Source organism: Limulus polyphemus, unplaced genomic scaffold (genome assembly GCF_000517525.1).
Source record: "Limulus polyphemus unplaced genomic scaffold, Limulus_polyphemus-2.1.2 Scaffold480, whole genome shotgun sequence".
In the NCBI taxonomy this organism is placed as follows: Eukaryota; Metazoa; Arthropoda; class Merostomata; order Xiphosura; family Limulidae; genus Limulus; species Limulus polyphemus.
Window position 1 is genome coordinate 454,129 of NW_013666090.1, and position 17,741 is coordinate 471,869.

General features: G+C 31.3%; 1 protein-coding gene across 2 annotated transcripts in view; it reads left to right on the forward strand.

Annotated features, from left to right (window-relative positions):
* LOC106458529 (calcitonin gene-related peptide type 1 receptor-like) overlaps positions 1–10,337 on the forward strand; it is a 42,240-nt gene extending 31,903 nt beyond the window's left edge. Inside the window, exons 11-15 of one of the 2 annotated variants that reach the window (XM_022384762.1) lie at positions 3,286–3,352; positions 3,813–3,898; positions 5,277–5,415; positions 9,204–9,245; positions 9,491–10,337. In XM_022384762.1, coding sequence (XP_022240470.1) covers positions 3,286–3,352; positions 3,813–3,898; positions 5,277–5,415; positions 9,204–9,245; positions 9,491–9,712 — 556 coding nt within the window. In that variant the 3' untranslated portion in view covers positions 9,713–10,337. Of the gene's footprint in view, positions 1–3,285; positions 3,353–3,812; positions 3,899–5,276; positions 5,416–9,184; positions 9,246–9,490 lie in introns of both variants that reach the window. The other variant, XM_022384763.1, reaches the window with a different exon arrangement.
* The last annotated feature ends 7,404 nt before the right edge of the window (positions 10,338–17,741 follow it).

Here is a 17,741-nt window from a genome sequence, read left to right on the forward strand (position 1 = left end):
GTATCCAGAGCTTTAGATAATTATATTATACGTCAAAAGTCCACACAGGCTGGTTTAGTTACTTTAGAACGAATTGACAAAACTAATTATTATTCTCTACTCTGTTTATTAAAATGTAATCTGCGATTATAACATTTTAAAAGTCGCCACTATATACTCTAAATGGCTAAACTTACAAACACGTTCCAGATCTAGATCTCTCACTAACTTTGTCTTATTTTCACTAACTTACTTCTTGCACTAACTTTGTCACCTATATATATTGCCCGACTAAGGCCTAGAACTTTCTACAAATTACGAGACGTTATAATGTAACAAATGCTTCATAAACAGTTACATAAACAAACTTCCCATAACTATTGCTTCTAAAAATAACTTACTTTAACGTTCGCACGGTATAAACTAAATAATACTCTAGTACTGAATTTAAATGAAAAAAACAGTGGTGTATCTCTAACATGTTATCACAATTACAATTAAAGTTGTACAATGTCTTTCTTAAGAAATTAATAACACTTACAGTATAGTGAAATAAATGTAACATATGACAACAAAGCACTTATATGCAGCAGGATATTGTAACATTGCACTAGAAATGAAAAAAACAGTGGTGTATCTCTAACATGTTATCACAATTACAATTAAAGTTGTACAATGTCTTTCTTAAGAAATTAATAACACTTACAGTATAGTGAAATAAATGTAACATATGACAACAAAGCACTTATATGCAGCAGGATATTGTAACATTGCACTAGAAAGCACTGTGAGAGTGCATCAGAATAACGTGGAAATGTATCAGGAACAACTACGTTAATATTGAAGTATGTTGTTACCACTTTGCTAGGATCAGCAGAATATTACATCATGGCAGAAAGCATTATGACCCGATAGCAATATAGTGTTCCGGTGTACCATTGAATAGTATAATAGAACTGTAAAGTGAAAAAGTAATATAAAAGTATAGCATTATATAGTGTTTTCGGGGGTATCAAAAAACTCTATGATAGAACAATAGCTAATGTTACAGCTGGCCAGAAATAACTACGATAAGGAAACAAATAAATGTTACATCGTGCCAGAAAACACTATGAAAGGGCAACACGTTAGCTTACAGTGCTCCAGAAATTAGTGTCAGGTGTACTGTAATAGGAGAGCAGGATAATGTAACAGGTAAAAGAGAAATAGTACGATAGGGAAACTGGTAAATGTTACACTATGTCAGGTAGTTCTATGGTAAGTTCTTGGGATAATTACAGTGTGTCAATAGGTAATCTTATAGAACAACAAGGTAATGTTACAGTGTGATAGTTTCTGTCATCATACTGAGGTGAGTAAAGGATAAAATAAAAAAATCAGGACATAAATAGTGCTTCAGAGTGACAGAATACTAAAAAATAGCAGAATAAATACGTTTCAGAAAGTTTTATGATAGTTCAGTAGGGAAATGTCATAGTGTGTTAGAAAGTGTGACAACATTCCTCTATTAAAAAATAGTGCTATAAGGCAGTATTTTAATGGCACATTGTGTCACAAATTACTGGTTTAAGACACCAAGATAATGGTTTCAAGTACTACAAACACTAGAAGCTAATAGGTCCGTGTTAAGGAATTTGATAAGTTGAGAAAACAGGTTTCAGACAAGTTGCAGACAGATTTAGTTCGTCCATAGTTTCATTGTAATTTGTGGCAGAAAGCCACTGTTATTACATTAAAGAATTTATTATATATACGATAACGCTTAAGCTAAGAGTGAAGTCAGAGGGCAAGGTGACAGAAGATATTTAAGATATGCGTAATTAGAAAGCTCCAGTTCTATGTTTGACTTGTTCTTCAGTCATACAGGTTAAATATTTCAGCTTTAAATTACAAAAGGTAGATTTAATGACTTAGAACGATAAATTCAGAGCCCAGTTTAATTTGTACGAAAGTATTGTGATCGTGGTACTCGCCTTGTTGGCATAAGTGTAATTAATATTTAGCAGAAACATTAGCCGCTCTAACAAAACTAAAAAGTAGCCATTACATTCATTTAGACTTGGAAATACCTCTTTTTTATAGTAAATAATATTTTTTAAAAAATGGGACACTTTCTGTACAAACTCAAAAACAGATCTCAAATATTTCTGTTCCCATACAGAAAAAAAAGCTACAAAATCAAACATAAAAAAATATTTCTTTTCATTTATCCAAATTTTAATTTATATTTCTGAAGTCAGTATTAAAAACTACATTCAAAAATATATATTCTTTTCTATTTGAACGCGGTGCATGAAGCAGAAAAGATCCCCTTAATTTGTTCATCCGTTTTGTTAGTTAGCAAATTATATTATTTGATTATAGAAACATCTTAATAGATTTCACACAGAATAAGCTAATTAGATTGTTTAATTTATTGCAACATGCCTAACACATTTCAATTGAAGCAAACGAAATATATCTAAATATTGTAAGATTTTAAAGTTATTTCATTAGTAGCAATGTTTGTAAATCATTCATTTGCTCCAACATTCTTATAAAATCTGACATGCAGGGAGTTAATTAGATTGATTATTTATTTACATATTATCATGTTAGTTAGCATACGACTAGGTTTTAAGTCATTTATTTAGAGAAACATTCTATTGATATTGTAGGTTTGAGAACTTTAATGGACTGTTGAATTAAAAGGGGGCAACTGTTCCAGCTTCTATACTGAAAGCCTCAGTGCAGTAGGCGAAACGTCGTCCCATTTTTATTCAACGGGTAGATGCAGTCCTTTAAAGTTCTCAAACCTACTGTGTTTATTCTAATGGAATTTTATATAACATTGTAAATATTTTTTTCTAAATTTATTCCAACATTCCACTGACTGATAAGTACATTACTTAAACACTGCAATGTTTCACTATTATTGAGTATGTAACTTAGTATTCAAATAATTTATATGATATAATATTATAATGAAATTTGACTGAGAGAGTAAGTTATATTAATTATTTGATTTGTTGAAACAATTGTATAAAACATGACAATTGAAACACTCGAAATAAGTCCATTATCAACGAACTACACATCGCGACAGTACAGGGTAATTATACATCAACGAAAATTAAAAGTAATGTGATATATAAGACCTTAATTTACCATAAAAATGTATTAGTTAAAGAATCAGATACAAATCAAAATAGTTACGTTGGAATATCATGTTGTCGTTTTTAAATAAAACAGAATGAACTATCTTTTGGCATTTGATTTAACTAACAAGAAGTAAAGATAGAATAAAAGACATTGTTATGCTTGCAGGTGTTGGGTGATTCCGATGGAAACATATGAATGGGTTATGCACGGTCCTTACCTAGTCAGCTTGGCGGTAAGTTTGAAAATATATATCTATACACATATACAAGGCACTTTTTGTTCTACAGGATAATCTTCCCCTCGTCCACACTTAATAACGTAGTTTAATATTAGTTTTTCATATTAGACCAATATTTTTTTAAGATTTATTTAGAATTAAGAGTTCAAAGTAGAATCGCTTGATGTAATATCTAAATGATGGGCTGCTTCAATACATTACACTGACAGTCCTTTTGCATACTTTCAATAAAACATAAAATGACGACACCAACATATCCACACCACAATAATTGTATTTGTTAAGGTTAAAAAGAAACACGCTCTAAATGTTATTTTTTTTAGCAGGTCACGTATTCTAAAATTCCCTTCTCCGTCCAGTAAACTGATTCACACGATTTTCTATATAATGTACCAGGAAAGTCTATCAATGTCTTTATATTTCTAACTTTATTCAATGACATCGATTATTTCAGCTTAATTTAGCATTCCTGTGTAATATAATACGAGGACTGGTCACGAAGATTAGAGCGACCCATCCGAACGAACCCAGCCAATACAGGTGAGTATCATTTTCTAGCTCAGCATTATATATTTCGCTCCTCTAGCCAACTAAAGGTAGGATGACGTATAAAAATGAGCAGTGTTATTTGGTTTTTAATTATTTCTCATAAATTTGAATTTTTTTCGAGACTTTAGTTTACTAAATCAATTTTACTTTAACATAATGTCCTAAAAAGGATAAGCTTCTTTTCCCGTTGAGCATGGAATAGTCATTTGATGTTTTTCATCACATTTTATCAATCAAAAAGCAAATTGGGTGACAAACATAATGTTAGGAACTAGGATATATCATGACAGCTGTATTAAACTACGTAAATCTGAAACTCCATGCGGATAACATATTTTTTGTCTTTTTATGTACGTATATAATAAGTAGATACAGTTGAACGTTATAACGAAAAGAACGCTAGTAAAGGAAGGCAATGCGTTTTACGAAAATTGATGGGATATCTAAAGTTACACATAGCAAGCCTGGAATTAGTTTATTTCCACTCACGTCGCTATGTTCCCTTCTCTCGCATTTGCTGATAACGTCTTTTAGGGCGATATAAACCTATTTAGCTTGTAGCCCTAAGTCAACATTATCACGCATGTTCTCAGTTATTTTAAGTATTCACAACCTTCTGCAAGTTTTACAAATAACAGAGCCCAAAATAAACTAGTCAAAATATAGATTTCCCAAGTCTTCAGCTTAACAGCATTACTCTTAGTCTAAAATATTTGAATGTTTTTAATATATCAGGTTCAAAAATGTAGCTAGAGAATTAATCTTAAACCTGGTTTTCACAAAATCTCACGTAATAGCACATGTGTCTCGAGAAACTAAGCCTTTTAAATGCTGTTGAAACTTTGATTAACGTAATAAACATTAATTACCAAAATTCCAGGTTGATTGATGGATCACTAAATTTTATATCACATAATTTTCTTGTAATCTTAATCTAATTTTCAGAAACGCTTGAGTAATTCTTAAAATATATGATTAAAATATTTTTATTTCAAATAGTTTTCGTCAAATTCATCTATTATTATTTATATTTTTACCAGTTATTCTTTTTAGTCTTGCACAAATGTGAGAAGGAAGGATTTCATTTCTTTTTGATAAAATGATAAAGTTTATAAGCATGTTAACAAACTCTTAAAGGGATGGTTTGTTTGTTTGTTGTTAAGCACACAGTTGTAAAGTGGGCTATCTATGCTCTGTACACCATGGGTCGATATCGATAAACTTGATTTTTAGCGCTGAGTTTTAATCTTTATTATAAATCAGAAAAGACAACCGTCACGGGAGTTTGGTGATAGTTCAAGATATCTACTTGTTACTCTATAGAATGAAGAAAATAAAATATATTTAGTAAATGTTGGATATTTTACAGAAAAGCAGTCCGTGCTACGTTAGTTCTAGTTCCTTTGTTTGGAGTCCACTTTTTCTTGGATAAGTATAGACCGTCACCTGGAGGTTGCGGCTGGATGGACGTCTATATTTATTTCAACTTTGCTATTGATGGTTTACAGGTATTTGATTGCGATGACTATTTGCTACTGAGTTATTAATTAGCATGATGTCAGATGATTTTTAAAACAGTATGAGAAATAAAGTATCCAACTATCAACCGATTACTAGTGACCTATTATCTATAACATTCATTTTGAAAAGTGAACACGAGCACATTTGGAGTCTTACATAATGTATTAGGTCGTGAAGAAATTAATGCCGAACGACTTATATACCAAAACAAAACATTTATTAAATGAAATTGTCTCCATTCTTATCGATGATGCTTTTCCATCTTACAATCAGGTTGTTAATGCCCTAAGTAAAAAAATCACTTGGCTTTGAAGCAAAAAACATGTCGATATCCTCTTTAACACCTTCCATATTTGCATACGTTTTCCCATAAAGATGATGTTGCAGCTAACGAAAAAGATGGTAATATCATGGTGCCATATCTGGAGAATATGATGGGTGGGGGTTCCCAACCCAACTCCATAATCTTGTATTGCGTCAAACGTGCCACGTGATTACGTGCATTGTCGTGGAGAAGAAGAACACCTTTCTGATTGACGAGTGAGGGGCGTTTCTGGTGAAGAGCTTGATTTAGACTTTAAGTTGCCGACTATAGATCCCTGCATTGACAGTTTGCTGTGGATTGAGGAATTTGAAATGAATTACTCCTTTGATGTCCCACCATATTCAAAGTATCACTTTTTGCGGACGGAGTCCAGGTTTTGGGGTCGGAAATGATTTTTGTCTAGGACTGAGCCATTGGTTTTTGGCGTTTACTATTCACATAGAGAATCCATTTTTCATCATCGGTGACAATTCTGTCCAAAAATGGTTTACGCGCCAGAAGAGACGAAGCAACGTTCACACGTTGAAAACGATGATCATCGGAGAGTTCGTGAGGTACCCAAACATCTTCTTTATGGAGTTTTCCCATATTCCTTAGACGTTTACGTATTGTTTCACGAGAGACGTGCAATTTCAGGGTCATTTCACGAGTGTTTACCTTAGGTTAAACTCAACAAGATTCTTCAGAGCATCAATATAAATTCCAACATGTCGGTCCCTGCCATCACAGTTTTTAAGGCTAAAGTCACCTGAACCATCATTGACACTTACAAAAGTTCAAAACATTTTCACAAACTTCTCTTGATATTCTTTGTGGCTACAGAGGCGTTGTTTCCCTTCTTGTATTCAAAGAGAATTACATGCCGAATATGTGTCTCGTCGTGCGTCATCACTATAAGAGATTAGAGTAAACTAAACTTCACGTATCATATAGGTTACACTAACGTGACGTTTAGGCGGTTCGTTCAGTTATTATACTTGATGTACGTTTTTTTGCGGGTGGTTAATGAAAGTGTTCTAAAACGCGACATTAACTTCTTGACGACCTAATACTCATGGCAGTATTTTAATGATTTAATAACGTTGATGTAATTTTCTCTTACTCAGTGATTTACTTAAAAACAAGCATATAGTAATAATAATTAATTTAATGGAAAACTTCTATTTTATTTTATGCATTTCCTTTCTATTTTTGACATTTTCTTTTGTATTCATATGCATTATTTCCATTTATATATATATATACACTATTCTACTAAACGTCATAAGACACGGGTAGTTATGAATAAAACATGTCTATATTCCAAGAAATTAATAGCGTGCTGGCCTGCCTTTGGCCTTAATGACTGCTTCAATTCGTCATGGAAGACTCTATACTAATTTCTGATGGAAAGCTGGTGATATTGTGCTCCACTCCTCCTTTAAAGTATTAGTAAGCTCCACTACTAAAGAGGGCTGTCTTGGCCTTGCCCTAATTCATCTCAAAGATGTTCTATCGGGTTGAGGTTGGGGCTCTGTGCTGGCCATTGCAATGTTCCGATGTTATTCTCTTCAAACCACGCGTTCACAATCCTTACGTTACACAGGACGCACAGAATTATTCAGAACATCAATGTAGGACTCAGCATTCATGGATCCATGCACTGCGACCAGTGGACCTAGTCAATACCACGAGAAGCGCTCCCAGACCATGGTTCCACTACCTCCATACTTCACTATTGGGACAACACAGTCAGGTAGTAAGCGTTCTCCAGACATTCTCCTTACCCAAACACATCCATCAATGTGGAAGAGCGTGTAGCATGACTCGTCGGTCCATAGGACCGATTTCCAATCGATAGTATGCATTTGTTTTTGTTATCAATGGGCTTTGTGGGCTGCAGCTCTTCCGTGAAAATTCATGACATGCAGCTCTCGACGTGTTGTGGAAACACTTATAGGATTGCATGTGGCTGCTCGTATCTCCAAACATAGCTTCTCTAGGGTCTGACGGCGAGCTGAGGTAACCAGCCTTCTCAAGGCACGTTGGCTCCTGTCAGTCAGTATTTAAACGCCTACCTGGTCATTTCTTGGTCTCATTGTCGTCTGTGGACTTAATTTCTTCAGCACGTTGCCAATTGTCGACCTGGGATGTTTAATTGTTGCGCACAGACATTTTCCCCAAATGACATCAAACTATCCTTCCCTTCTAAAACTTTGTTAGCTCTTTCCCTATACTTATCGTTCGGCGTACAAGTTCGAAATGACTTCAGAGTGAACCGCTGATCACCTTTATAGGCCAAACTATTTGCATATTTCGTCGTTACACCCATTTTCTTAACCATAGGTGTGTCCCATGACTTTTGGTAGGAAAGTGTACTATAGATTATTTCTACATTCACATATAAAGTAATGTCTTTTTATTTTAATTCAAATTTTCAATGTATTCATAGTTTACATTTAAGAAAAATTATTAATCCTTTAAAGTTAAAATATTCAATTATTTTGACAGGCAGTTAACACAACAACATGGATATGATCCATGTATAACAATTTGTAACAGTTTTGGTGATTCACCAATGCCTTTGCAGGAGCATTTGTTTCAGAATTAAAGAGTTCAAAAGTTTGCAAATACTTTCTTTGCTAATTTCAGGTCATATAAGTTTCAAGATCCTAGGAAAGCAGATATCACTACGATTGGTTATTAATTCTACATTTTTGGTCATTTTTATTGAAGGAGGTCTTAACTTTTATTCTAGCAAGTTGTATTTTATTTTCAAACAAGATATCTGTTTTACTTATATAGAATAATAACTATATTATATAATCTCTAATGATTTAAGAACCAAGTATTAACTGCTATTCTATCTATTAAATCTTAAATTCGCTGTTCATTCAGACGACCTTTTGATATTTAAGGAGACTTTATGTAAAACATGTCTGCCTAATCTATTTTATGTTCGTCGAAGTTTCAACAAAGACATATTATTAAATACTGTGAATTTGAGAATTGACGTGACAAATCAGCTGAGAAGTGCGGATTTCGTGTTATCACTTCGATACAGGTTGTACCGAACTGACAGATGAAAGTGCATTCTGACAATATTGTTGAAAGTATACGTTGATACTGACGTTGTGCTACGCCATACCTAGCGCATTATGACAACTGAGAGCAATATATGTAATATTCTCTAGATATATAATATATCTTTATTTTGATCAAGTTTACTTCTCTAAATTCCTCCATAAATTCGCTTCCACAAAGTCAAAACGAAAACTGACAAGTGATTTACTTGCAAGATGTTTATATATTAAGAATAATATTTTGATTATTTCATGTCATCTTTCTACACTCTTTTTAAAAATGAAAGACGAAAGTTTATGTAATAAAAAAGTGTTTATTACTCTCCACATTGTATATTTGTTGTGGTTGTTTTCTTATATTTTTAACAGCTTGCTTCATCTTTCACAGGGATTTGTTGTGGCTTTGATTTTCTGTTACCTGAACGGAGAGGTAAGTTGATTAATATAAAATAATTTAACTTTATTTGTAGCGAACAATTACATATAAATAGACGATTATAAATGTCTTCGATACTATTATTACTAAATGAGACAATAAGCATGTTTGTATTGCATTTCATAAACCCACTTTCCTCTCTTTTGGTTTTGTAATATAATTTTTAACATTTTATTAAGGTGTTTTTGATTTCTTTATATAAAATAAATTGCCTTTTTCATTTTATGCTTATAAATCAGGTAATCTCGCTTCTCAAGAGGTCTTATCAAAGGTACAAACTACGTCACAACATACAAGGTAGTTTTTCCAGCAGCTTTATGGGAGGACGACTGTCAACGTCCACACATATGTCGTCCCTTAATGACTCGGCGTCTCTGGGAATCAGATATCCATTAAGGCATTTCACAAGAGACAGAAGTAACCTCCTGAGAGAAGAAAGCAAAACGACTGAGCTAAAATAAAACCGACCGTTATTTAACAGAATTTTTAAAACTTTAGCAAAATTTAGATGACGACGCAAATCTGTCAGTTACTCTGGATTTGCAGTACACGCATTACATTATTCTACTAACAAACTGTTCTGTGCAACATTGCATTGTAGTGACAATGTAATGAAAAGGAAAAGCAAACCAAATTATTTTCTGAGAAACTCGCATGAACAAAACAACAACATGTTAAAAGCGAAACTTCCACACACGACTATAATCGACTCCTTACAATATTTAAGTATTCAATATGAAGTCTATCTCACAAGGATGTTTAGTATTATTACATTCTAGTTTACTCAGTGTTTAGAACAGCTCTACTGCTCCCCGGTGGCTCAGCGTTAAGCCTGTGGGCTTATAACGCTAAAAAATCGGGCTTTGATACTCGTGGTGGTCACATCACAGCCAGCTAATGGTGTGGCTTTATGTTTAGCGAACAAATTAACTAAACCTACTTCTTTCTTTCAAATAACAACAAAAAAAGTTGGTGTTCATGATCAAAGCATTTTTAAATGTTCACATTATTCAACTGTCTAATATCGAAAACAATTAAAGTTTCTGTATCTAAGCGATTTGTAATTTCACAAAAAAATTACTTGTGATTAACGTAGTGTGTTATTTTCGGAAACTGTGTAATTTTTTATATGTTTCCTTAGCAATTCATATATGACTCCTGTGCTTAACGTTTGTGCTTGATTATTGTAGTATGAATTTGGAAATAAAGATTATTATATGATATTCCTAATCTTCTAATCTTCACAATTTTCTCGTTTCGTCAAGTTTCACCTTTTCTTTTGATTTAAGCAAGTTCATTTAGCAGCCTTTTAACGAACAGAACGATCCGCCATCTTAAAGTATGTTGCCCAATAAACCGTATTGCTGAAACCAAAATTTAATTAACACGACAGAACAACAATCACATAATTGTTATTACTTATAGTTGGGATTGAAAAATAGTGTGATTATTAATAAAGAGCTATGTTATATATTTTATACTCTGTTAAACTTTAGTATCTCGTCCCAACGACGATAACAAAACTGGTAACTCTTCTTCTAGACAGTGTTCCTCCTGTAATAGATAAAATCTACTAACAAAATAAGCAGTGTCACCTGTTAAAGCTTACAACTTCTTGCATGATAGAATAAAATAAATGAATCTTTGATTACTAACACTTGTGGTACATTGTAAATTCTGGCATTACTTGGTATCGTCATGTAAAGTCTGATATGTGGTAATGTCATGCAAGGTGTGATACCATACGGTACCGTCGTGCAAGGTCTAATATCTATGGTATCGTCATGCAAAATCGAATATTATGTGGCACTGTCAGTGTAAGGACTGATATCATATGACATCGTCGTGTAAGGTATAATATCATATGATATCGGCATGCAAAGTCTGGTATCATATGGTACTGGTATGCAAGGTATTATACCGTGTGGTACCATCGTGCAAAATAAAGTTTAATTCCATTAAATAATTGTTTTTAGTGAAAGGACCTTTAAAGCACGTGTGGGACTGTAAAATGAGAAGTACTGAGAGACATACGTGTTAAAGACGTTACTTATACGTTTTCAATTTGCTTGTTATTTACATTAACAAAAGTTTAAAATTGTCGATAGTGTTTTGTTTTAGACAATGCAGTAAATATAAACATTTTAAATAAAACAATAAGTTTCTATCAAAAAAGGGGTAGGTATAGATTATTATCTAAAAGTACCTTCATGTCAAAACACGAACTTACCTGTTTACTTAACTTGTGCAAATAGTGTGATTTAACAACACTGATTTGTGTTCATCAGTGAAACAAGTAAGAAAATAAGTGTTTCATAAATAAGAAGTTTTTTGGGGGGTGTTGGTATATATACCTACTCTGAAATAAGGTTTTCCATATTATATATTACGTAAAAAGTGTTAAATTTAAAGTCACACATGACAGAGCCAGAACGATAGACAGTTTTCGAAATGTAGTATTGAATTTGTATCTTCATCCCGATAAATATTTTTATCCTTCTTTTCACTTGACTTGCAGAAATATTTCACTTCTTTTATTATAATATCGATCGGAGAACATTCAAATAAAATGTTATTGACACAAATAACCCAGTGTCAGATTTAGTGCTTCTGTACAATTTTAACGTAATAACATCTATCACTTCTACTAAAACTTCAATAATATTATTTTTTAACTATAGTACTATTCCGTAGTTTTAAATTTTGAGAAGCGAAGAGGACTCATCGCTTCTCAAAATTTAAAATGTTAATAAGTCCTCTTCAAACTGTATAGAAACGTGGCATATAACTGACAGTTTTCAAGTGTGTGTGTGTGTGTTACATTTTAATAATAATGTTACTTACTTATGTAGACCACAAAAGTAAACTTAAATTTGAAGTAAATTCAAGTATTAAATATTTACACATTATCTACTTATTTATCATATTTATATTTTTATTATTCTTTACATAATGTAAAAGTACATGAAATATTTCAATGGTACAAACTGTTCTTTAAGAGGAATTGCATTTTTCATACAATTTTCAAACTTAGCATGCGTGTTTTTCCCCATTAAAGGACCCTTAACTCCGGAAATTTACTCACACTGTGTTATTTGTTCAGAACTGCCTAGGTTATGTATTCAAAGAATTATAAACACGTATAATTGCTAATTGACAATGTATTTTAGATTTGACTCAAATTATACCAATTGAAGCATTATACATCCTCAAATGGTTTAACGAGTATGACTAAAACAGGAGCTTTGACAACAAATACGTAGATTCATATACAATATGTTACAAACTTTCCATTAAATGACAACGCATAAGAGAAATGTTTTTATTTGAGGTTAGTTAAAACTTGAAGCATACGATTTGGAAACTTTGCATGAATTCACAAATGAACAATGTGGACCTTGTACTTATGACCAGTATAAGACGTCACAGCACCAAAACATAAAAGTGGAATAGCATTTAAAAATTCACAATGAGTCAAGTTAAGTCTGAAATATTTGGATGAATAACCAAAACTTTGAAAGAAGATCTGCTCGAGAGAGGATGTAATAGCTTGTAAAACACAGAAGGTTCTAAGTATCCTACAACCTGGATATGATTGAGTTTAAAACATTTTCCTTCTTAAAAAGATACAATCAGTTGAATTGACATGAAACAAAAACTTCCAAAGCGTAATCTTCCAAATGTTAAGTTGGTTTAACTTACTCGCATACGACTCTTTGGAATCCAAAGAACAAACTAAAGCAAAAATATATTAAGGATCCGACCTGCAAACATTTTAACTTGGTTAGAAGAATAAATTAATTAAAATATCTACTGTAAGAAGTTGTAATACCGAAATAACACCTGAAGTTGGTTTAATATTCTAAAATACATTGCGCATGAACGTAGTAGAATAAGCATGCAATCAAGGGGGTGGAATAATTCACATGCTTCGAATAGCATGCAGTTTTATTCATATGGCATTACAACTTTCCCTTTCCAAAGTGTAAGTTATTCACAAACACTTCATTGGTTAGTGTTTTAATGATACTGAAAATATCCACATTGGAGGAAGAAGTATCCAAAATACGTATTGAAAGTATAATGAGGTGTTAGAAATGTTCTGAGAATCTGTTGAAATATATATGCTCTTTGTTCGATTTTTGTACTATATTAAGTTTAATTTGATAATAACCAAATATATCACAGCTATAGCACCAAACATTTCTTTAATTTAAGAATGTACAAACTCCATCATTAGCTACAATATAAAATAATTAGAAACATTATATAAAAATAGTAACTTACATAAACTAAATATGTATATTAATGACCAACAACTACTTATACTTGCCGAGACTCTCACTTTGTCTCCAATGATACATGGGATTTCAATGTGTAAGTAATTATCATTTAGTTGATCGTTTATAATAATGATTTGTCCAGTTCAGTAAATTATACGAACATAGAAAGTACTCAATATGGGATAAAACTTTAGAGGAAAATGTATTTCCCGATCACTATATTGTTTCTTGAATATGCTGATTAATTCTTTAAATTTTCCGTGTTTTTATTAGAGTGCTCTCCGTTTCCTTGATTTTCATGCATACTGTTGTCATTTAAATGTTCCATAAGCATGGTGTGGTAATATTTTGTTTCACAATAACTACAGTGTTGATTTTTGATTCATTTTTATAAGCTACATTCTTTTTACTCAATAACATCAATATTTTTATCATTACCAAAATGTTTATGATTTTGTATTTGGTTCGAAACTTTGAGCTAGATTTTCTAGCTAGTGACATATTTTATCTAAGTCTTCAAAATGCCCTTTTAGAGACATTAATGAAGATTTTAATTTTATGTCCTCATGGAATTCGTTCTTGGTTGTATTTGACATTTCATCGGTATTACTTTTGTTTTTAGTGTAAGAATTATTTCAAATGGAGCTTCCTAATAAATTAATCTGTTTCAAGAACATTCTTAATATCTGGAAGGATGTGTCAAAGGAAAGATGAAAGATCAATTTTTAATATATATTGAGCTATTCGTCAGTACCATTTTCAAGTTTTAGCTCACAGAACTGAAAATATGAAACACCGTATTTAAAATAAACCTATCAAACTAGATGTGTTGTGAATATCCACTAAAAATGTAAGAAGTCAGTCAGTAATGAATTTTACAGCATATTAAATAAAATCAAATGAAGAAAAAGTATGTATAAAACATTCAAGAAAATATATAGTGACAAGTCTTCCTACACTTTAGGTATTAAAATGTAAATAATACAGTCGGGCGTTTCTTTGGCAAAGAAATTTGTTGAAACGTAAAGTATTCAGGGTGAAAGGTGTTAACATTTTGAAAAATTACTGGTACTCGTAAAGTTACACATTTGTGAAAACATTGAAACAGCTAATTTATTTAAATTTTTAATCCGTGTTCGTACTACATGTGTTTTCTGCTTGTACAAAACAAAATACGGTATTTCTTTATTGGCTTCGACTTGTATATTTTTCCTAATTATAAGTATGACGGACTTACCTTACTTACTCGTACCTCACCTAAATCATTCGCTAAAACTTTGAAAAACTTATGATAAGTTAAGTAGCATTTTTATATGCCTAAACTTTTTAAATTACAAAGTACTGTCATATTAAAAATAATAACTAGTTAAATCGAAGCCAAGTTTTCAAATCAGAGATATGATGATGAAGAATAAAGTTAAATCTCTATGACTAAAAAAATTAGTTATTAATTGATTAATATTTCCATATAACGTCATTTAATATTTGACAAAAATAAAATACATTGATCAGTTAGCAAATGCCTTAATTCAAAGCCAGAAATATAGAGTAAGCGAAATTGGTTTAATGTTTCAAATGTCCAATGTTATAACAGCTATTAAAACATCTGTTTTTTATATCAGTTTCCTACAACCAAGTAAACATAATGTTAAAAAGAGCCAAGCTTAAATTGTAATAATACCATCCAACTGATATATTAACTTAATTGCCAACAAATACCGGTGTACATGATTGAATGCAAGGTGAATAAAGATATAAATAGCAAAGCACATGGTTAATTGTAAGAGAAAAATAGACACGACGTTTAAAAAAAAAGTGTTTCCTGTCAGTATAATATTGTCTTACTGAAAGTAAAAGCAGCAATAAAAATGTTAAGAAAAGTATGAAAAACTAAAATTGTGGACAGCGATGGAAATAAAATTATTAACAACTATTTAATTAACATAGATAAATATTTTACTTACATTAGATAAGCAAAATTCATTTAAATTAATTCAATAATCATGGATAATTTTATGGTTTATAAATATAGATTATAGAGAACATTCATATGTTGTACAGATATAATTCAAGAAATGACTGTTTCTTGTCTAAATTCTACTGAATCTAATTCCAAAAAAATATAATATCATGTATTTTTATAAACTATGATCGCTTTCTGTAAATTTGTCCATTCTTTCTTCATATTTTATAAGCAAACAAAATTATAAGTAAAGAAGTAATTATTGTTCAAGGGTTTTTCTTAAGCTTCCTGTTAGCGATTTAAAAAATATAATGTCTAAATGATATTTGATCTTAAAAAATAAAAAGTTGACATTGTAGTACGATATATATTAAGTTGAGTCTAAAGGTATACACAAAATACAAAAAACTAAAACATCTAATCAAAGCTAGTATTATTTTGTGAAACGAGGGTTAAATCAAGTGTACTGTAAAAATACTTATTTAACTTTATAAACCTTAAAACCAAAAGTATGGATTTAAGTTTCCAAAAACTGCTATCAATATGTATAATTATATACATTATATAAAAGTCAACAATGACATGTGCCTTCGTGTTAATGTAGAAATGTTAGCATTGCCAAATTTCCTGCGCTAATCGGTACTGTTACCGTTTGTAAAACTGATAGGACATTCTTTTTTTGCTATGGCAGGTTTTTGCACGCACTACAATATGACAGTCTCATAGGGTGAAATGAGTAGTCAAATCCTTTAGATGTAATGATAAGGTTCACAGGTACAACAAAAAAGTTAGAGCTAGGCTGTGATACTTTGCAGTGAAAATTCTATAACTTTTACTTCATATAGCGTATTAGTTCTTTTATTTTAAAGATTAATTTTGAATATGACATACATTTTTGTAACTTTATTTATATTTTATTTTCAGGACACGAATATGAAAGTTATTATGAACAAAACTACGAAGCATTGTCTGTTATTAATGAAACCTGAACACTTTAGTAAAAAAAATCATGATGTATGAAATATAATTGTGTAAGGTAATTTAACGTAAATGTAGAAAAAATTAAATCAATATCAGTCTGATGAAAAATATGTAACATAGAAATAAAGGCAAAGTTCAATTTTATAAAATATAAACTCTGATGAAGTTTAGGTTTGCAACACTAGAACAGGAAAGAAATTCATGTATATAACAGAGAAGGTAAGATAAAGTTTAAGTTTCTAAGAATGAAATGATGTTATAGTTCAGGTTTATAACATAAAAAGTATCATAAAATTTACGTGTATAACATAGAAAGTATCATAAAATTTACGTATATAACATAGAAAGTATCATAAAATTTACGTATATAACATAAAAAGTATCATAAAATTTACGTATATAACATAAAAAGTATCATAAAATTCACGTATATGACATTTACATGAATATAAAATCAGTGCTTATAGTGCGTGAAACTCACCGGAACTCGATATTGGCAGAACTGTGGGAACCCGTTTTAAATATTGCGGCAATGTTAATAAAATTTCTGCGTCTTCACAAAATGTGTACACAATAGACGTGAGTCACATGATGCTGTAGAAGAAAACACTTCTGATGTCGAGCATTCGAATGTCATAATATATAAATTGTAAGGCTATTAACGTTATCACGTAGTGTCACTTTCACAAAATATATGAGTTCTATCGGCAAATGATATGCGTTTACTATGTATTCTATAACATCTATTCATTTTAGTCTCTTACTGTAAACGGTACAATACATAGACTAAAACCGAAGTTACATCTGCAGCCTATCTTACTATAATGGTGCGTCCTCTATCTATCTATCTATGTGACCGAAATAATAAATATAAATAAATCAGAAACGACAACACGGATAGGTTTTAAACTTGGTAGAAATGTTAGATATGACTAAAGAGCACAATCCGAACACTTTTCCCGTGCAGTACTTTCCAAAAAAAAATCATTTGTTTTTAGAAAAATGTTCACTTTTTGTACATTTTTTTATAACGAGGTGTGAAAAGTACGATTAGTAATTACTAGAACAAACATCCGTCCCTAAGGCGGCGTTTGGTTGACTTACTCCTAATTTAAGTAACAGATAAATTACTCTAATATAAATCAATGCCTGGAACAATCAATTACTATATGTTACAAAAGTAACTCAACACCATAACAACGTGAACAAATTTCACTAACAGATTTAAATGTAATCTACTAATAAATCTTATAACTATTAGCT